Here is a 20,350-nt window from a genome sequence, read left to right as displayed (position 1 = left end):
TTAATGGAGGATGAATCTATGGTGGTGATTAGTGGAGGACGGGCAGCCAGGTGGAGGATTCCATGTATTATCGTCGGGTTAGGGATATTCGTATTGTTTTGATTTTTTTTTTGAGAAGATTCATATGGATATTGATTTGAATTTTGAAGTCAAGTATTTTAAATTTAGTAATATTTGATTCTAAATGATGTGGTTGCGAATAATATTATGCCTTGGTTAATCATACTAATTGTAATTTTTAAATATAATAAGTGTTGTTGTTGTTGTTGTTGTTGTGTGCTTAGGTATTAGTTTTTTTTGTTGTAGAAAGTTTATAAAAAGTTTAGGTATAATAAAAATTTGTAGAAAGTTTAGGTATAATGAATGTTGTTGTTTAGCAGTTTGCAGACGTTAAAAAACAAATAGTCTTTTTCTTACAGACTGCAGAGGTTTGGTCCACATCTTCTTCTACAGATGTCTGCAGATGTGGTCCGCAGACTGCAGACATTTTACCTCTTAAAAAACAAATAGCACCTTATTCTACAAATGCCAACAAAAATAAGAAGTGCGAGAAGCCAAGTTGATTGGCATGTGTCAAGTGGGAACCAAAGGTAAAATGGTATAAAAGTAATAGTACATATTTTCTCTCTTCACATGCTAGTCACATATCAATTCCCTCATCATTTTAAAACGTCCATAACTTTTTTATGCAACATTATTTTTTTAAAAAATTTTACCATAATGACAAGCGTTTTTTTATCTTTAATATGAGTATGACTTTGTTATATAAAAATTAAAAAAAAAATTACATCATTGTGTCTTTGTGTCTTTTCGCCATTGTGTCTTTCTGCTTGTCGTTGTGTTTTTTCGTCATTTTGTCTTTCAAATCATCATTGTGTTTTTTTAAATGCTAATAATATGGTTGTGTAATAATAATACGTAAATATAATGATAAAATAACAACAAATTATCAAATACATAAAACACAATGATGAATACATATTACACAATTACATGAAACGTAAAACACAATGATGAATACATATAACACAATGACCTGAAATGTAAAACACAATGGAAACTACATATTACACAATGACATGAACGTAATACACAATAACTAAAACACAATAATAAGTAGAAAGACAAATAATGAGCACAAAGACACAATGACAAACAAAAAGACACAATGAAGTAATCTTTGTTTTAATTGTTATCTTTAATATGAGTATCAACTGATAACACAATGACTAAAATCTATAACACAATGCATAGAAAAACCCAATTAAAAATCATAATGAACAACCAATAACACAATATAAAAAAACCCATTAATTTTTTTAATTTTTACATAACACTATGATACTCATATTAAAGATAAAAAGACGCTGGTTATTATGGTGAATTTTTTTTTAAAAAAAAATAATGTTGCATGAAAAAGTTATAGACGTTTTAAAATGATGGGGGAATTGACATGTGTATCACATGTGGAAAGAGAAAGTCAATAAAAGTGGGTTATTATCTTTATGTCATTTTCATCAATTTATTTTTTTAAATTAATCTCTACAATTTAAATCTAAGATCAATAAATTAGATTCTTTCTCTCCCTTCAAATTTTTGTTGTCCTTTGTATTTCAACTTTACCATACTTTCTAATTAGTAGCTAATTATATTAGACGTATGTTATATTTGTGGGGAACAGTATTACTAATTTAAATTTCTAGTATATTTTGTAAATTAGTTATTAAATCTTTTATTATTCTATTTTGTATTTTTCATGTAAGTGGGCACCTTCACCTAGCTGTCTCACCTTTTTCAACTACGGTTAGGAGATTGCTCCTGTTGCTAAGGAAAATGTGACTACACTTTAAAGATATCATGTGCCTAATTTTGTAACATAGTAAACGGATTATTATCTGAAAAGTACATGCTTTGTTAACCTTAAAATTTAATTTTCAAAAAAACATAGGCTCAAATAATAAAAAAAATCTTGTGTTCTATGAGACATCCCACATTTTTTTTTCCTTTCTCATTTTAGTTTTCACTACAAGGAATAACTACCGAAACCATGTTAGCTACACAAATGATTAAGGGGTGCAACCCGTAAAAACCCAACAAACATGTAACCCAAGTTTGAAAACCCATCGCTAACCGTTATAACGCGGCAAACATCCAACCCCTGGCAACACGCCCCCCCCCCCCCCCTCCACACTCAAACGCCTCTCCTTTCTCCAGGTGTTATGACGCGATTAAGGTACCCGTTTCACAACTGTAACGAGTGTACAACAGTGTTCCCGAAATACCCAGGATACCTCATTGGGTTTACCCGAGACCTGCCCCACCTCCCTTGTATCAAACATAAAAGTTTAAAAATAATTGATTTAGATAAAATAATAGATTAACACACAAATCTGTAAATAACCGAGGAATGATTCTGATGATACTCATTAAATAAGGTTTAGCTGGGTGGTCAAAGCAATGCTATTGACCACTCTCTCTCTCAACATGTACATATATGCATGTGTGCTGTCTCTATATATAATATGTGAGAAAAACAACCCCACCACCATTTTCCATTTACACATGACTGACACACTATCCTTCTCTCATATATTAATACATCTCTTTCCTTTACAGCAGATAAAAGTGTTTTGCTTTGCTCATTGGTGATCTTCTCTCTCTCTCTCTCTCTCACTGCTGTAATGGCACCCTCATTATTATTATTATTACTTTCATAACTTTCTTCATCATTTCAATATCAATGGGCAAGAAAGGTGGATCTTCTTGGCTCACCGCTGTTAAAAGAGCTTTCAGATCCCCTAGTAAAGATTCCGATAAAAAACTGAACCCAAAAAGTCAAGATCACGATATCGAAGACGAAGACAAGGTTATTATTACTATTACTATTACTATTACTACACTGATGTAGTATTGTTAGGAGTAGATTAGAGTGTCGTTTTAATAAAAAAAAAAAAACTATTGTAACGGTTTCTTTTGAATTAATGTAGAAACGGGAAAAGCGGAGATGGTTGTTCAGAAAGCCTACAACCATCTCGGAAACCGCAACACAGCAAGTTGCTCAGCCGCCAAAGGTGGCTAATTTGGTGGAAGCTCCTCTAGCGGCTGAGCAAAGACATGCTGCTGCATTAGCGGTGGCTGCTGCTGCGGCTGCAGAGGCGGCGATGGAGGTGGCTCGGTTGAGTAGGAAAACCGCTAGCTATTCGAGGGAGCATTATGCGGCTATCATAATCCAGACGGCTTTCAGAGGTTATCTGGTCAGTATGATATTACTGTTTTTATGCAGTTAGTCAGCGGTAGGTAGGGTGAGGACTTGCAATTAATCAAGATTAACTAATAGAGATTAATCGATGCGTATATGTTTTTTTATGTATACAAGTATAACTAGTGATAATAAGATATTAAGCTAGTTAAACACAATATTGAGTTTAAAGTCGTAAATGAGGAATGTAATTGCTAGCTAGGTGTAGTTTGAAACAATGGTAATAGCATAGCAGCCCCTGTTTTTGTCAATATGTGAAAGCATAGATCTATCATCTATCAATCCTTAATTAATAACCCTGTGATCTTATAATTCTAGGGGCCTACATTCATTCAACCACCATTATTAAACACGTACTTCCCTGTAACTATTGTTATTAGTGATTTAACTATTGGGATCTAACTCATCAGCTCTTCATTATCTTAGTGTTAGTACTTCAGAATAAGAATCAAGAAACAAAAGTTGCAATCAGTACTCGAATGAGTATAGTTTACTTCGACGATTAGAATATTAAAGTTGAATAGCATATTTACTTCTACATAATCGGATTTAACTTGTACCTTTTGCATTAAATGCAGATCATAAGCCGGTTATGTAGCCGCCTATCTCACTCTCTTTCCAACTTTCATATCCCATAAAAAGCCCATGTAAAAGTGCATTATGTAGTTATCCTGGCTATCTACTTAAACTAGGTTATAAATAGAACGTGTCTCTGTAGTCTGTACATGTGTGTGTACATATAAACTTATTTAATAAAGTGTTCATCAGAACCAATGATATGTTAAAACACATGAATTCCTATACTATAGTACATTATAAATTGATTAAAATGTATACATGTTATGCAATTCTCGCGGTCTTTAACACAATATATACACACATGAATATATAAAATGAGTTGTGGAAAAGGAACTCCATAATCCTTTTTAACATAAGAAATGCAAAGGCAAGGGATTTGTGTATGCAAAAAGTCATAAAGAAATGCCTCTAACAAATTGGTTTAGTTTTAGGATAAAAAGCACATGGAAAGATGCCTGTGAACATAGCAAGCGCACATGCACATGGACCATGACCCGCACCCACACCCACAGTCCACACCCACACCCACACCCACAATCTCTTTTTTGGAAAATGTAAATTATAAAAGTTTGCATTTTGACTTCAAACATGTAAACAAACCAATAAATTATAAAACTTCATTGTTTTTACTTTTTACAATATGTGTCCCCTTTTACTTTGTAGGCTAGAAGAGCTCTTCGTGCACTTAAAGGACTGGTAAAACTGCAAGCATTAGTGAGGGGTCACAATGTGAGAAAACAAGCCAAAATGACACTTCAATGTATGCAAGCTTTGGTTAGAGTACAAGCTCGTGTTCTTGATCAACGCATGAAGCAATCCGATCAAAGTAGTCGAAAATCTACATTTAGCGACACTAATAGCGGATGGGGCTCTCGTTACCATCAAGATATTTCTGACCGCCGATCTATGGTGCTTCGTTAACCCTATATATATATATTGTACATCCATATCTATATGCCTATCTATGTTTTATAAAATCTTAGTTTAACTTTTAGTCACGAGATGGAAGTTGCATTGCGGATGACTGGGATGAACGGCCACACACTATTGAAGAAGTGAAAGCAATGCTTCATAATCGAGCTGCTGCCAGACGCGAAAAGACCTTATCACAAGCCTTCTCTCAAGAGGTTTGTCTCATTGCTACAAATTGTTATCGTCTCATTGTTTTCGTTTTATCGTCATCCACAAATTGCATAAAAAGTAATTGAACTTTCAAAGAGATTTGTGCTACCTTATTCATGTCTATCTGCTCTTTTATCTGTTATACTTTACATGACAAGTAACGTTTTATTTGGAGCAAGGGGTCTCAGCGGGAGCAATCTCTCTGTCTTCCGGGATAGAGGAAAATGTTTGCTCCCATTGACCAATTTATCCTTCCCAGACCCTACCAATAACTTATAGATATACATAGGATTTTACGGGTTATGTTTGTTTGTTTTGGTCTGCGCACTACCTAAACTTTTGCCTAATTATTTGTCAGGAAAAGATGAGAAATGGTAGGAACCCACCAATGGAGAGTGAAAACGAGCTCGGTGTTGATAGACACCAATGGCTAGATAGATGGATGGGTTCAAAACCATGGGAAACCAGACCCATGGCTCGAGCCTCAACCGATCAAAGAGACAGCGTTAAAACAGTCGAAGTTGACACCGCTCAACCTTACTCAAACTTACCACCTAACCAGTTTAGAAGATCAAGTTACCAATATAACCTCCACCCCCACTCTCACCACCAAAATCAAAGAAACTCATCCGCTTCGCCTCACCATAGAACCCCTATAACACCTTCACCATCCAAAACACGGCACATTCAAGTCCGGTCCGCAAGCCCAAATTACATCAGAGAAGACAGAAGCTACACTAGTACCAAAAGTCAAACCCCGAGTCTACGGTCAAACTACAGTTTCAACTCTGCATTACACCAACACCCTAGAGGCTCAACCAGTGGAGGGTCAATGCCTAACTACATGGCTGCAACTGAGTCAGCCAAGGCCCGGGTCCGGTCCCAAAGTGCACCAAAACAAAGACCCTCGACCCCTGAACGGGATCGATCCGGTTCAGCCAAGAAACGACTATCTTTCCCAGTTCCCGACCCACAAAATGTATACAACCAGCAGAACTTAAGAAGCCCGAGCTTTACTAGTGTGAACGAACCGTACAGTTACGGTTACACGGGAATCGAGCAGCAGTCTAATTATTCATCTTATTATACAGAGAGCATTGCAGGTGGTGAAGTGTCACCTTGTTCAACCACTGATCTTAGAAGGTGGCTGCGGTGATCAAGCTAATCATCTAATAAAATATTAAAAAAAAAATAGAAAAATCTAACTTTGGTTATTTGATTTGTTTAAGATTTAAGTTGTTTTGATGGTTGTGATTAATTTATATAATTGGATGTGCAACTTGTTTGTTGTGGTGGTTTCTTGTTATTGATGTAAATGCAGAGCAAGTCACATGCATCCTGCATATTTTATAAATGTGTGGGTCTTGGAATTATAATCAAGAAAATTTATTAAATTAAATTATTGGTGCAGAGCATTTGTTTATTGGGATTTATACAGTTTGCTTCAAACAGACAAACAGTGTTAAGGGATTGGGCAGACTGCACTACATGTGCGGGGTGCAGCCACAGCGGTCAAGTCAATCATGTGGTCGGTCAATGAATTCAATGCATTATTATTATTATTATTGCAGCCAAAATGATCATAATGAAACAAGCTTTAGTGAATAGTTGATAGAAATCATAGAACCATTTGAAATGAAGTTCGTTTAATTATTAAAAAACAGGCATTTTATTTCTTTTAGCGGCTACGTACTATAAAAAGGCTCAATGTTTAGCCGAAAGCGGAACCGAAACACGGAAGCCTGACCAGAGAAACAAAGAGGAAAACAAATCTTCCTTGAGCCTTGCCAATACTAAGACTTCCCGGACACGATTATTATTGAAGATCGCATCGTTCCTACTCCTCCAAAGGCTCCAAAACTTGACTAGAAAAACCGCCTGAAACGCCTTTTGTTTCCCTTTGGAGGCGAGAGTGATGTTTGGCCGTTTCTTTAGGTTGTACCAACAGCTGTTCAAAAGTAATAGGCTTGGGCCAAAGAAACAGACACGAACAGGGGTTTTTGTTTATTAGCGAACACACAGGGACATGTGTCTATTTCGTTCATTATGTTCCTACACATTCGTTTATTTAAATTTGTTCTTTTATATATTCATTTAATTACGATTTATTCTAGTTTTATAAAACTAAAACGTCACCTATTACAATTTAGTCTAGTTTTATTAATTATTAGACCTAATAGATTTCACTTTTGCTTTTAAGACCGTCCGCTATGGGCGCGGTGGATGGGGCGCGGAGGGCGCGGAACACCGCGGAAGGGGGGAGCGCCGTTTAGATGACCGGCATGGTGATGCTCTCTCTCTCTCCGTCTCTCACATACACACATACATATAACCATAGCGGGACGGGCTTCAATGCCCCGTTTTCTATGAGGCGATGACGTGGCGTTGACGTGGCACTATTGAGGGGTTTCAAAGCCCCTCACCATAGCGGATAGCCTAAGTGTTTGCCAATCATGTAATGTTCGTTCACCCACGTTCAGTTACGTGTCCTCTATCTTCGTTTACATTCGTGAACCGTTTGTTTATGTTGTCAACAAAAACAAACACAAACACATTCAGTTTCGTACCGAACGCACACTAACAAAAATACGCCGTCCTTAATTGTTTGTGTTCAATCGTTTGTTTGTTTGGTTTCGTTTCCAAGCCAAAAGTGATGCATAATAACATAAACTTGTAATATGTAATCATAATATGAAATGAATGTGCAATTTGTATTATTATTATTACCACAAACAGATCAAGGATGATGAATTAGTTGATGAAGCTGCATCTCCAATTCATCTAACTGATCCTTCCACTCGCTCTTGACACACAACGCCTTCACGTCTCCATAATCTTCAACCACATCTCTTTGTTTTTTATTATCTTCTTCATCCTTCATATTTTCACCTTCTTCTTGACTTTCTTCGAGGTTTTCTGGGCACTTGCTTTCTGCAAAGCCAGTAACACGACAGACCCACTAATTGGATCCGAATTTGAAACGTATGTGTCGGGTTGCCCAATTTGTTGTTGTTGTTTTAATGTTTCTAATTCTGGGTCGGTTTCAGTTTCGTCTGAATCGTAGTCGTATTTGATGTTTTTTTGAGGCTTGGCGGAGACGGTGAACGGACGTCGGTTGCTCCGGCCGGTGGTGACGGTGGCAGGAGACCATGAAGAAGATAGGGTGGTGATGGTGTTGGCCCACATGCCTAATACAACAACCCAAATAGTTTGGTCTGGTGGACGATATTGGGCTCACTTGAAAGTCTTAAGTACTGTAAACTAGAGGTGTACAAAAACGGTTTAGCCCAAACCTAACCGGTTTGGTCAAGGGCTGGTCAAAACCAGTTTGGTTTAAACCGGTTTGGTTTTCAAACCGGTTTAGAAGCAAGATAGGTCAACCGGGTCATTCGGTTCGGTCCGGTTTATAACCGGTTTAACTGGTTTTAAACCGGTTTTCCTCAAACCTGTTTGGTTTTAAAACCGGTTTGGTAGATCTTAGGGGAACCGGTCCTGAAACGGACGGTTTGGGTCGGTTTGATGAAACCGGTTTTAAACCCAAACCAGCTTGGTTCAGTTTTACCTAAAACCGGCCCCAAACCGGTTTTTTTACACTCTACTGTAAACTTGTTTTAAGTTTTAAGTTAAAACTTTTTAAAATGCAAATATGAATATATAATAAAATAATAAACTTATTTATGGTTGGAACTTATCAGTGAAGTTAAACTTTCATTGGATGAAGGATTGAAGCCTAGATAAGTGAAGTATCTTTTTCGTTAAAACTGATGGCTTTGATATCAACATGTTACACTCAGTCTTAATTAGTGAATTGGCCTGGACTAGATGTATGATCAATGTTTGGTATCGATTTTATAAATACATCAGAATAGTGTTTGATTAGCGGTATAAAATTTTGGGATTTGATACCCATTTGATATTACAAAACTTGTGTCCGGTATAAGATACAAAGTTTCAGTTTTACACAAATCTAAGCCATCAAAGTATGAGTATCTTTTATCATCAATCTCCATGACTATTATCCTTGTGTTACTTTCTATGCTTACCTAGAAACACTTTTTGGAAATACATTATCTATGTACTCATGAAATGTTGACTGACTCAAAATATTTCAAACTTCGTTAAAACGCAAATATATTTCTCTCTTTTGATAGCTCAACTGGGTGTCCTTTCGTGAATCCTGGCATATCCACTACTCACACACAATACTATCCTTGGAGCATGAATGCCCCCAGTAAAGTGGCCAATTGGTTTCGTTATACTCAGTGACGTAGCCAAGAATTTTTTTCAATAGGTTCGAGATTTTTTGATGTTTGAACTTTTTTTTCCGACATCAGAGTTTTTGGGCCTAGATGGGTCGGGTCGGCCATTTTGTCAAATAAATAAAGTACAATATCACTATCATAACAAAAGTATATTGCTAACATTCAACAAAATACAAAGTAATATTAAATAAAAAAGATATTATTATTATTATTATTATTTCCTACGCGTTTTTTGTTTTAAAAACGGTAGCAACTTTGAAAAATAGTTCATGTTCAATGTAACAAATGTCATTCATATAATCGATTGAAGCCTTAAAGTCTTGAAACAATCAAAAGAAGAGTTGATCGATCGTTGTTGTCTAGTTGAAGTTCGAAGGTGAGGTGATGGTTGAAGCCTCGAGGTGAACTGGCAAAGAATTGAAGACGATAGAACCAGAAAATGATTGTCATTCTTTTTGTATTTAAATTTTATTGAGGTATTATGTTTAATTAAGAATGTTTATTGGGTTGGGTTTATTTACCCATTTTATGAATAGTTTTGGATTTTTTTAATAATTTATATGGCTTATTATTGGCTAATTTGTAATGTTTGTTAATAATTTCATAGGTTTTTTTAAAGCTTTTTATATTTATAAATATATATATATATATATATATATATATATATATATATATATATAATGCTAAAAGAAATTAACTAACTTTTTCGTAATTAATGTGTTCAAATGTATATATATATATATTGCTAAAAGAAATTAACTAACTTTTTCGTAATTAATGTGTTCAAATGTTTTTTTAAATTATACTGGGTTCGCTCGTCGAAAAATAATAGGTTCAGTCGTTAATTCAATATCATACGTTTAATTTTCTTTTAAAATGATACTGTGTTCGCTCGCTCACCGATAACATGGGGTTTATATCGCTGATTCCCATCAAAAGTTTGAGCATGCATGATAACATTAACCTTATTTATTTTGAGTTTTGTATTTGTTTTGGTAATTACCATACAAATTAACTGAATGATATATCCAATTAAACTTATCAATTACCCGAATAAAACAAATAAAGCGAATAACCAAAATTGTAACACTTGACTATTAGTTTTGAGTATATTAGACGCAATGTAATTAATCAAATATTAGAGGTAGTATTATGTAAATTAATATGGGGCAAGTATAAAACCTATTTTCTTGTAAAACCCTAATAAATTATCAATAGCATAATACACAATTACACCTTTGTTATCACACAATTAAGAGTTTAACCGAGTAATGTTTACACCGATTCGATTATATATGTTAATGTTCGGATTATGTATGATAAATGTTACTTTAATCAAACCTTTCAAAGTTGTGTTTTTTTTAAAAAGAAACGGCAGAGAATATTATTATTGATATAATCAGAAAGTTTAAAGTGAGTCACTCAAATGCTTCAATTTAAAAAGGGGGGAGATCTTGCGTTTAATTCCCACACATGACGAAAAATATGAGGTTTCAGGTTGGGTTTCATCCAGAGGAAGAAATAGCTATATTCGGATGAATAGTTAGTGATCCAAATGGCCATTAAAAAAATATATACAATCACAAAGTTTCTAGCAAAAGGCGCAGCAAATTCTTGAACATGTATTACTATTTTAGTTTTGCCTCATTTCGTATGCGTGAACGCCAACCGAGGGTCCAGAATAGACCAACTTTGTCTTATCAACCAAAGACATGCATCAATTACTAATTAATTAAATTAAATTAGCAAGCCAAAACTTGTAGTAAAGGAAATATTGGTGGCTGTTGGTTGTTAAACAATATATATACCGGTACACCAATCAAACACAACAAGAAAACCAATAAAGAAACATAAACAAGATCAAATGAAAAAGAAACATAGTAAAATATTGTCTTTTTTATTTTTAGAAAATAATTAATTCAGTTAATAGGAAGTGAATCATGAGATTGGTAATTTTAGGAAGGGCTTCAAAACAAATAAAGATAAATTAAAAATCAGAGGAAGTAGTGGGTGATAAGTGATAACCGACAACACAGGGTAATAATAAGATTTTGTGTACATTTAATCGTTTTAATTTCATGGGTCTTTTTTAATAGACATATATTAAACTTTTATTATTAAAAAACTTGTCAATCTATTTAATTAACCAAATCAGCACGTGAACTTGATTACAACTCGTTGACAACCCGCACAACCAACCAACCTGCTAACATCTTTACAACCCCCAAATCGTTTATAATATGTTAATCCGTTTGATTCGTTTAGATAACAAAAAGGTTAAAAGGGCGTTTTCATTTTAAATGATTTTTAAGTGTGTAAAGGTTAGATTAATTGATGTTTGACACTGATAAATATATGGGTTGTGTTTTGGTTCCACGATTCATATCGTCAACCCAAACCTAGTGAAACTTAACCTATCAGCCCGACATAATCAACAATTCTGTCATCATAAATAAATGTATTTTAGATAATAGTTACCTGTTTCAATCTAAATATACATATTTGCAAGAATGACAAAGATCAATTTGAATTTATTTTAGTAAAATGTTATTCATTTTAATCTGAGCACACTCCGCTTATCAAACCTGAAACTACTATCACCTCTAATGAATTGGTGGGATTGGTACCTCATGGCTGAAAAGAAACATGCTAATGCAAAGGGTAATTAACAAAACAAATGAACAAAATTATGAAAAGTTTAAACATCATAAAGATAACAAAGTTTTTATAAAACTATAAAAGACTAAAAGCAAAAGGGTAGCATTAATTCAAATGAACAATTTTGTGAAAAGTTTTACTTTCTCTCCAAGGAACTGGTTACGGGCAGCATACCAAAAGCAGACTGGGTCGGGTTCATTTAGAAAAAAACGTTCATAAATTAATTAGTGCAGTGGGTAGGTGGGTGGCAACTGGTTCAACCTGAATTTAGATTTTTATTTTTATTTTTATTTTTTGAACCGCGTTGATGATCAACCTGAAATTAGATGGCTTCATGAAATGGTTCAACTTAAAATGTAGCCAGGCTGCATGGGTACGTGGAAGGCTTTATGAGGCCGGTAAGGGTTGGTGACTTCCCATCCATAAAATTTAATTGTAGTAGCGTGCACATGTTGCATATCATAGATTCATTTAAATGTAATTAGTTTTTATTTAAAACCGTTTCAATTTAATTGACAAAAACAAAAACACATGGAGGATTGACTCTATACGAAACACATGTTTTTACATAAATAATTCATTTAAAATCTTGAATAGTTTTTAAATATATAAAAAAATAATATTAATTTATTTCTCTTCTAAAATTATTATTATGAGGAGAGAGAGCACACGTCATTAAGGCTCCATGTACCGTACCAAAGTATAACCCGATTTCAAAGGGACTAAAAATAGACGATAGTTGATGTTTTGAAAACCGCCTCGGCTATCACGAACATGACAATCGTGGTCATACAAGGTAACCTCTCTTAGGCTATGAAACCGACCTGACAAAATTGCAATTATTATCACGGAGTGGTAAGTTGATAAGACAATTTTTTTATGGGCTTAGGCAGTTTAGGTAGGCAAAGCGGATTGAAGGCTTGAGTAACAAAATTTTCAACCTCTAGCTAGCAGGGCATATATCAAGCGAAATAGATGACTTCGTGCTCTTGCATTGGTGGCAATAATAAATTCAAATAAGGCAAAACATTTGTATCCAAGATTCCAATCTCTTTTTATATTTTTTTCTTATTTGTTGATATGCAATTTATTTCAAAAACCAGTTTGTAATTAATTAAGTAGTTTTCCAAAGGAGCCAACTTTGAGAATTGCAAATCCAAGATTTCCAAGAACCAAATAGATACATATTCAAATATTGATATTTTGATTGACCATGCATCATTGTAAGTCAAATACAATTGCAAAACAAAGGTAACATCAAACAATATTAATCATGTGGGAATTAAAACACTTGCCCCAAAATCCTATCTTGTGTTTCCATTTCCTGTTTTTGCTGTACGTAATAATAATAATAATAATAATAATAATAATAACACACCATTGTTTGGTCATGATCCAATTCTCACAAACCCACCCAACGTTCAAACCGGAATCTTAACCGGGTGCTTCTCAATCGAACCCGCCCATGGGTTCCCTTCACACCCGGCTGGAATCGACTTCAAAGCCCTCCACACCGCACTATTACACTTAAAACCCGACCCAAATGCAATCTTCCACACACGATCCCCTTTCATGACCCGTCCCTTAGCCTCCGCATATGATAACTCGTACCACAAAGAACTACTAGACGTGTTCCCAAACCGGTGCAATGTCATCCTCGACGGCTCCATATGCCACTCAGTCAAGTTCATATTCTTCTGAATCTCATCCAAAACCGCCCGACCGCCCGCGTGAATACAAAAATGCTCAAATGCAAGCTTGAAATCCGGAATATAGGGCTTCACCTTCATTTTAAACACTTTTCTTTTCACAAGTGTTACAAAAAACATAAACTGTTCGGTAAACGGTAACACCAACGGTCCCAAAGTCGTAATATTCGTTTCAGGGCGTCCCCAGCGACGGCCATGAGTTCGCGTGCCAGCGAGACGCCAATAATACCCTTATTGTCCTCTCGCTGGTACACACAGTTATAACACTTATCATCCGCTCCTTTATGCGTTCTAACCCGCCAGCTCATACTTGGCTCGCCTACGGTCCCTCGACTTATTCGACAGCAGCATTGCGGCCCCGCCCATTCGGAACAAACAGTTACACAACAACATTGATCTTTCATTACCAGGGTACCAATTAAGAGTAACATTTTCCATACTCAAAACCACAGCATATGTATTAGGGTTTGCTTTAAGCATCTGTTGAGCTAAATCAATTGATATTACTCCAGCACTGCAGCCCATACCACCAAGGTTAAAGCTCATAATATCCGGGCGAAGCTTATAATGATTAACAATCATCGATGAAAGCGAAGGCGTCGGATTAAATAAGCTACAATTCACAACCAAAATACTAATCTCTTGTGGCCGGATACCGGTTTTCTTAAACAAAGAATCAAGAGCACCAAACATTACAAGCTCAGCCTCAGCACGAGCTTCTTTCATGGTTAACCGAGGCGGACGAGCCGTAATACCTTTCGGTAAGTACGTCTCGTCCCCGACACCCGACCGGGTGGCAATTCGTTGCTGAAAGTTCAACATTTCCGGCTCGAAAAACCCGGACTCTTCGGACATTTTCGTAAACCCTTCGTTGGTGATTTTGCAGTCATCTTTGGGTTTGTAACAAGCGAAGTCGACTAGATAAATCGGAGTTGGACGCTTAGCCCAGTAAACTCCTGTTAAGAAGAATAATATTATAGCTCCAGTGAGGCTGGTGGCGGTGTCAAGGCTGGTGAACACTAGGGTTACGGTGTGTAGGTTAACTCCGGTGAGTTGGACAAGAGTGGTTATTATTAACGGGAAGAGAATGACAAGTAAGAGTTGCAGGGTTACAAGAATACCCATAACCCAATTTGACATATTTGAGTTTAACTGATTGCAAGAAGTCTGGAAGCTTTCGCCGGATTTTGATCACGGCGGAGGAGGAGTCTTTGACGGCGAGTTCCGCCGTTAGTATTTCGTTTTCCATGTCAACTGTAGTATTGTGATCCATGTGTGAAGATGAATATATGAAGATGGAGATAGAATGGGCTATATAAAGATAAAGAGATGGTGGGTGTTTATAGCATTAAATGAGGAGGGTGGTGGCTGGGTGGTTACCGGAGGAAGTTGAAGATAGCTCAACGACTTGGAACATTTGCATTATTTATAAATGATGTTGGATTTAGGTTGGTGGGAACACTAGGTTTTGGTCAAACCTATAATTTATTTTCTTCTTTAATACACATCTAGCTAGTGATATTTTTAAAAGTATATATGTTTACATGTGAAGAAGAAGTTGTTTGATTCTTTTTCATAAGCTAGCTTCATGTTTTGCAACTTATACGTTAAGATTCTTACAAGTAATGTTAAAAATTGATAAAAGTCCATAAACGTGCAAGAAAATACAATGAATTTGTACTTTAGTATAGAAAAACTTAATTTTCAATATTTTCTATTTTTATTTTTATATAAATATTGAAATGTATGCAATACTAACTAGCTAGGTAGATCAATGTATACAAGACGAAGACAAAGTTGTTTTTATAAACTTTATACTTTATACCTTGATCGATTTTCTGTTTTTTACCCTTTTAAAGCTGACTTTCAAGTGATGTGTCAAATGTTCGAGTATTGCACTTGGCTTGTGTTGAACTGTTAGAGTTTACTAGTTAATACTGCATCTCATTTGAGAGCTAGGTACTCAACAATCAAAGAAAGTTGTGCAACGGAAGTGTTTGCATTCTCTGCATACCATGCTAGTCAAGAGGTGGGAGCACTCCTATGATGAGTACATGATGTGATGAAACCAGAAATCCGTATCATCAATAAACGAAGCAGAATGAATGGGCAACTGAGGATGTCACGTGAAGCCTATGAGCACGACTCCGTGATAGTAAGCTGCATTTTATCTCATCACATTCCTTAACAAGGTATTAAGGTATTAGTGTCCTAATGAATGGGATGAGTTTACCCTAATACATTAGTTTCTTTTAATAGACTTTCAAAAGTGAAATACAACAGATAATTTAATTTTATATACATTTTTTACATTTTAAATATGCATTTAAAAGTGCCCAAAATTTTAATTGTGCATTAAATATCAATTAATACGGACGACTAAGTTAGAAACATGATCAAATGGTAGAAAGACAGCAATTTTTGAATTGTAATTTTCTATTCATATTATTATTACTATATCAAGGTTTTATTATTTTCTGCTACCTACATACTCAAAATAAACTTACGAATTAATGATATAACTTTTACGTAAAAATTTCTTATATTTGTTGTATTGCTATGAGATTTAATTTAAGTTTGTAAATGTATATAAGTATAATAATTAACACATGCACTAAGAAATGATCATAAAAGATAAAAATTACTAAAACTCTAAAAGTACTTAAGGGGTAGGGTTTTACACACACCTACTAAGCAAAGGCACTTTCACAGGCTGAACAGCCATGCGTCTGGTACAAAGTACAGGGCGCTAACGGACAGTCCACCATGCGTCAAACATTTCCTGACGCTTTGGGAAGAGTGGCGCTGAAAATCTTTCTAGGTATGGTACAAAAAGGAAGTATATATCTTATTGAAAATGATGCCCAGCCAATAGAAATCGACAACACATGGTCAATCGTACTACATAGTACAAGCATCACCATCAGTCAACTACTTTATTCACCAACTTTCCTGACGCACGAGCAAGCCCTCTGATTGGTGGAATTCCTTACATGACAAATAACCCATACTCTTTCTCTCTCTTTCTCTCCCTCTCTCTTGCCATCCGACTATAAATACCACCCAACCTCCAACAGTAAAATGATCTTACTCTCCTGTGAGAGCACTCACTAGTGCTCCACGATAGCTTGTATTTATTATATATTCCCCCCCCCCCCCCCAATCTCTTTCTCGTAACAAGCTCACGATGTTTTGCTTTATAGGTGAAACTACCCAGATCTGTCGGATTATACTCAACCCCCGTAAGAAAGACTAAACATTAACCTAAAGACTAAGTGATTAGGCTAAGGGTTAATCTAGGATTAACATAAGGCAATAGAAAATTTAGATGATGAGATAAATAAATAAATTTCATTCAATCAACCCATATATGGTCCAATTTCCTCAGTCCAGATCATCCAGCCAAGTAGAAATTAAGATCCGTCCTTTTCTAGGGGTCCTCGTGTGGTTCTTTCTCCTTTAAACCAAACGCATATGTTTCTTTGCTATTTGTTTCAGTTTTTTATCTTTTATGTATAGAATTTGGAGTAGCATGTTTCTCTTGTCTAATTAGGTTTATCTTATGTGGGAATATTTACTTCAAAACAAGAGACAATATATTAAATATATGTCTTGAAGTATTGTTATCTTCCTTCTCATACTTCAAAACCAATTTCTCTCAAAAGAATATAACAATTTATATGTACATACAAGTGAACGTACGAATATCTTAACATGCATCATATCTATTGAATGAATCATTATGAATTTGTAAAGTCAAGGGACTAAAGCTACCAATCCTGCAAACATAAAGCACAAGGACTAATCCGCCAATTTTACAAAATAACACAATATTGGTCACGTGGAAAGCTAACGTACAAACTAAAAACTTAATAAACATACGAATCATATAGTGCAATTATATATACAACTAGTATAATTATGTAAAGTAATTGTTTTGTATGTAGTTAATTACACTATTTGATTCGTACGCTAATTTAATTTGTATTTGATCCAAACATATTAGTCATATGGAATTATACAGACCGTATCGTAAATTGTTGTCTACTAGTGTGAAAGTCCTAAATCAATAGCTTGTATTAGCCCACGGTTTGGCCATACGGTCCGTATGAGGGTTATACATGTTGTATTGTCGCTTAGTCTACCAAGCTTCATTTGGCCACGTTTCCAGCTCCTATATATTACACCACAAACTCAACCAACACAACTCCACGTTGGCCGCTAAACGTCTGGAGCAGGCATAATTAGTCCTTGCACATTGGAGACTTCATTTTGATCTTTCACACCACATTCTAGAGAGATGGTTTGTACTGTAATTCTTGAGTTTTTTACGTGCTAAACATCACAAATCTTTTGTGGAATTTGATTCCTAGTGTTAAACAGAAGTTTTTTGAACGACTATTCCTCAAATTAGTGGCCAAAAATCATGAATTTGGTAAGAATTCTCTTTCAGGTCTTTGTACTTAACTTCACAAATTTTGAACCTAATTAATGTATCTTGGACCGTATGACCCGATGACTTTCCTATCATATGGATCGTATGGCCAGATTATTGCACGTGTCAGATTTTAAAATCAAACTAATTAAGTAATGCGGACGTACAATCCAAGCAAGACTCGAACACTGACGAGTCCTATATAGAAATTAAAAATATGTAGCGAGAAAGAAAATAAAAATTAAACATAAAGTTAATTTGATAAAAACGTGTCGAAATTAAGGAAGTACTGTTGCCATATAACATGTTGTTATACTGGGTGGCGAACTGACGGCCACTTGACAGTGGGAAAAGAATTGAAGGATCGAGGTGGCCGTGAATTAACTAGGGTGGGTGGCCAGCCATCTACTTACATTAATTCTAAATACGTACGTACTCCTTGCATTTTATCACTATCTCCATCTCCTATGTATATTTAAGTGGTCACAAGAACGACAATACTTCATGGACTTCCATGCATACACGGTTCAATGTATGTACAAACGAGGTGGTCGGCCGGTCTTGTATCTCATCTTATTTCGATTTAATTCGTCAGGTGTTGACTGAAACATCGTGTTTAAATATGCATGATCGGCTCAAAGTATTTAGGTTCTTCATCGAATTTTAAAAAAGGCATGGCTGATTAATTGATTATAAATAAAGTCTAGATAATACTATTATACTTCTCTTTTAAGTATACACACAACAAAAGTCCTTGTAGGACAAGCATATAATAAAAGTGCAAGTCTCCTAGATAAGAGGTGTTGGGTTTAATCCCAAACAAAGAATAAACCAATGTAAAAGAGAGAAGCTTGAAAACTGCGTAGAGAAAAGATAGTTACGGGATTACATACAGTTCTATACATCACAATTATTAACCTATAATTAATATAATAGGCACATGTACGTAGTTAGCATGCCACCGAAGAAAAGGCACAAATTCTTTTTGGTTATCAAGAGGAAACTTACAGTCACTATTTTTTGCTTCCATACAAGCACTTTTAACTGTAAACTTATTCTTTCATTCTGTCATTAAAAAAAGAAGAAAAAAATTCTTTCCTTACATTTAATTAACACGTGTAAAACATGTTAACTATAACTAGCGTGGGAAAGCTTCTTTCCCAATATTTTCATGTGAACATATGACAACTGCTTGTTTACGAAAATTAAAACTTGACTGAGATGAAATACGATTGTACATAATAGCTAGAATGCCGTTCTATGAAAATTAAAACATTATACATATATAAGGGAGGGATAAAGGTACAAATGAAATTAGCGATGCTAATTGTGAGAAACAAGTTGATTAATTATGTAATGCATAAAAACAAGTAGAGTAATTATGTAATTATTACTCGACTTGTTTCTTACAATTAGCATCGTTAATTTCATTTTTATTTGATCCAAATCATATATATATATATATATATATATATATATATATATATATATATATATATATATATATATATATATATATAGGGGTGTGATCTTTTGAAAACCATGTTAAGTTTTAAGAACTTAAGAACTTAATTCTTGGCCACACATTTAATTAAATGGATTACAATATGTGGTTGAGATTAAATTTGACTAAAAAGTCAAAGTAGGAGAGAGAATAAAGATGTAACTGATTACACTAAGTTTTACGTCTGATACACATGTGTAAAAAGTCAGCTCGGTGAGTAAAAAATTATGTATTTTTTTACGTGTATGTAACCTACATAAATTACGTATGTGTAAAAAAATTCAAAAACAAAATTGTTACACCGAGTTCTTAAAACTCAAAGTGTTTCTCATTTGAAATCTCTCCTGTATATATACATATATACATACATACATACATACTAGTTTTATAGCCGCTTCACACACGGGATAATTAAATTATAAAATTACAAGTAAGCAAATAATTAAATAGCATATATAAAAAAATGTATTACGTCTATGCTTGTATCTATACTATGTGTACATAAATTGATTTTATTTATATCACAAAATGATTTTTTTAAATGAACTTAATAAAAAAAATGTCCGTGCAAAAACGTACCAGAGAATGTTTCTTTATATTGAAAATTTCATTCTTAGTGTCATATATGTATAATTGAAAGAACTTTGGTTATGAACCTTATTTGGAAAGTCTTCTCATACGATAGTAGTTCTAACCACTCAACCTAAATACAAAAGGAGCGTTATCTTTATTGATATATTTATCAATTTACCACATCAAAGGAAATGAGAACATTAAATTGTAACGATTGATGTTCTTCAAGAACTATGTTTTTCTGAGCTA

At 34.7% G+C, this 20,350-nt stretch overlaps 1 protein-coding gene and 1 pseudogene across 1 annotated transcript; one reads left to right on the top strand and one right to left on the bottom strand.

Moving 5' to 3' along the window:
• Window positions 1–2,668: 2,668 nt before the first annotated feature.
• Window positions 2,669–6,275, top strand: LOC143564577 (protein IQ-DOMAIN 18-like). The gene is made up of 5 exons (XM_077051809.1): window positions 2,669–2,866; window positions 2,988–3,254; window positions 4,502–4,747; window positions 4,834–4,965; window positions 5,319–6,275. Exons 1-5 carry the CDS (start codon window positions 2,741–2,743, stop codon window positions 6,114–6,116), a joined length of 1,569 nt encoding a protein of 522 aa, XP_076907924.1. The 5' UTR covers window positions 2,669–2,740; the 3' UTR covers window positions 6,117–6,275.
• Window positions 6,276–13,262: 6,987 nt separating this feature from the next.
• LOC143564576 (3-ketoacyl-CoA synthase 1 pseudogene) lies at window positions 13,263–14,874 on the bottom strand (annotated as a pseudogene).
• Between the last annotated feature and the right edge of the window lie 5,476 nt (window positions 14,875–20,350).

This window comes from Bidens hawaiensis, unplaced genomic scaffold (assembly GCF_021521415.1).
Source record: "Bidens hawaiensis isolate Kalapana, Puna unplaced genomic scaffold, B.hawaiensis_p1.1 tig00022042_1, whole genome shotgun sequence".
Taxonomy (NCBI): Eukaryota; Viridiplantae; Streptophyta; class Magnoliopsida; order Asterales; family Asteraceae; genus Bidens; species Bidens hawaiensis.
The sequence above is the reverse complement of the archived record's forward strand: the minus strand, read 5'-3'. Positions and strand labels throughout refer to the sequence as shown.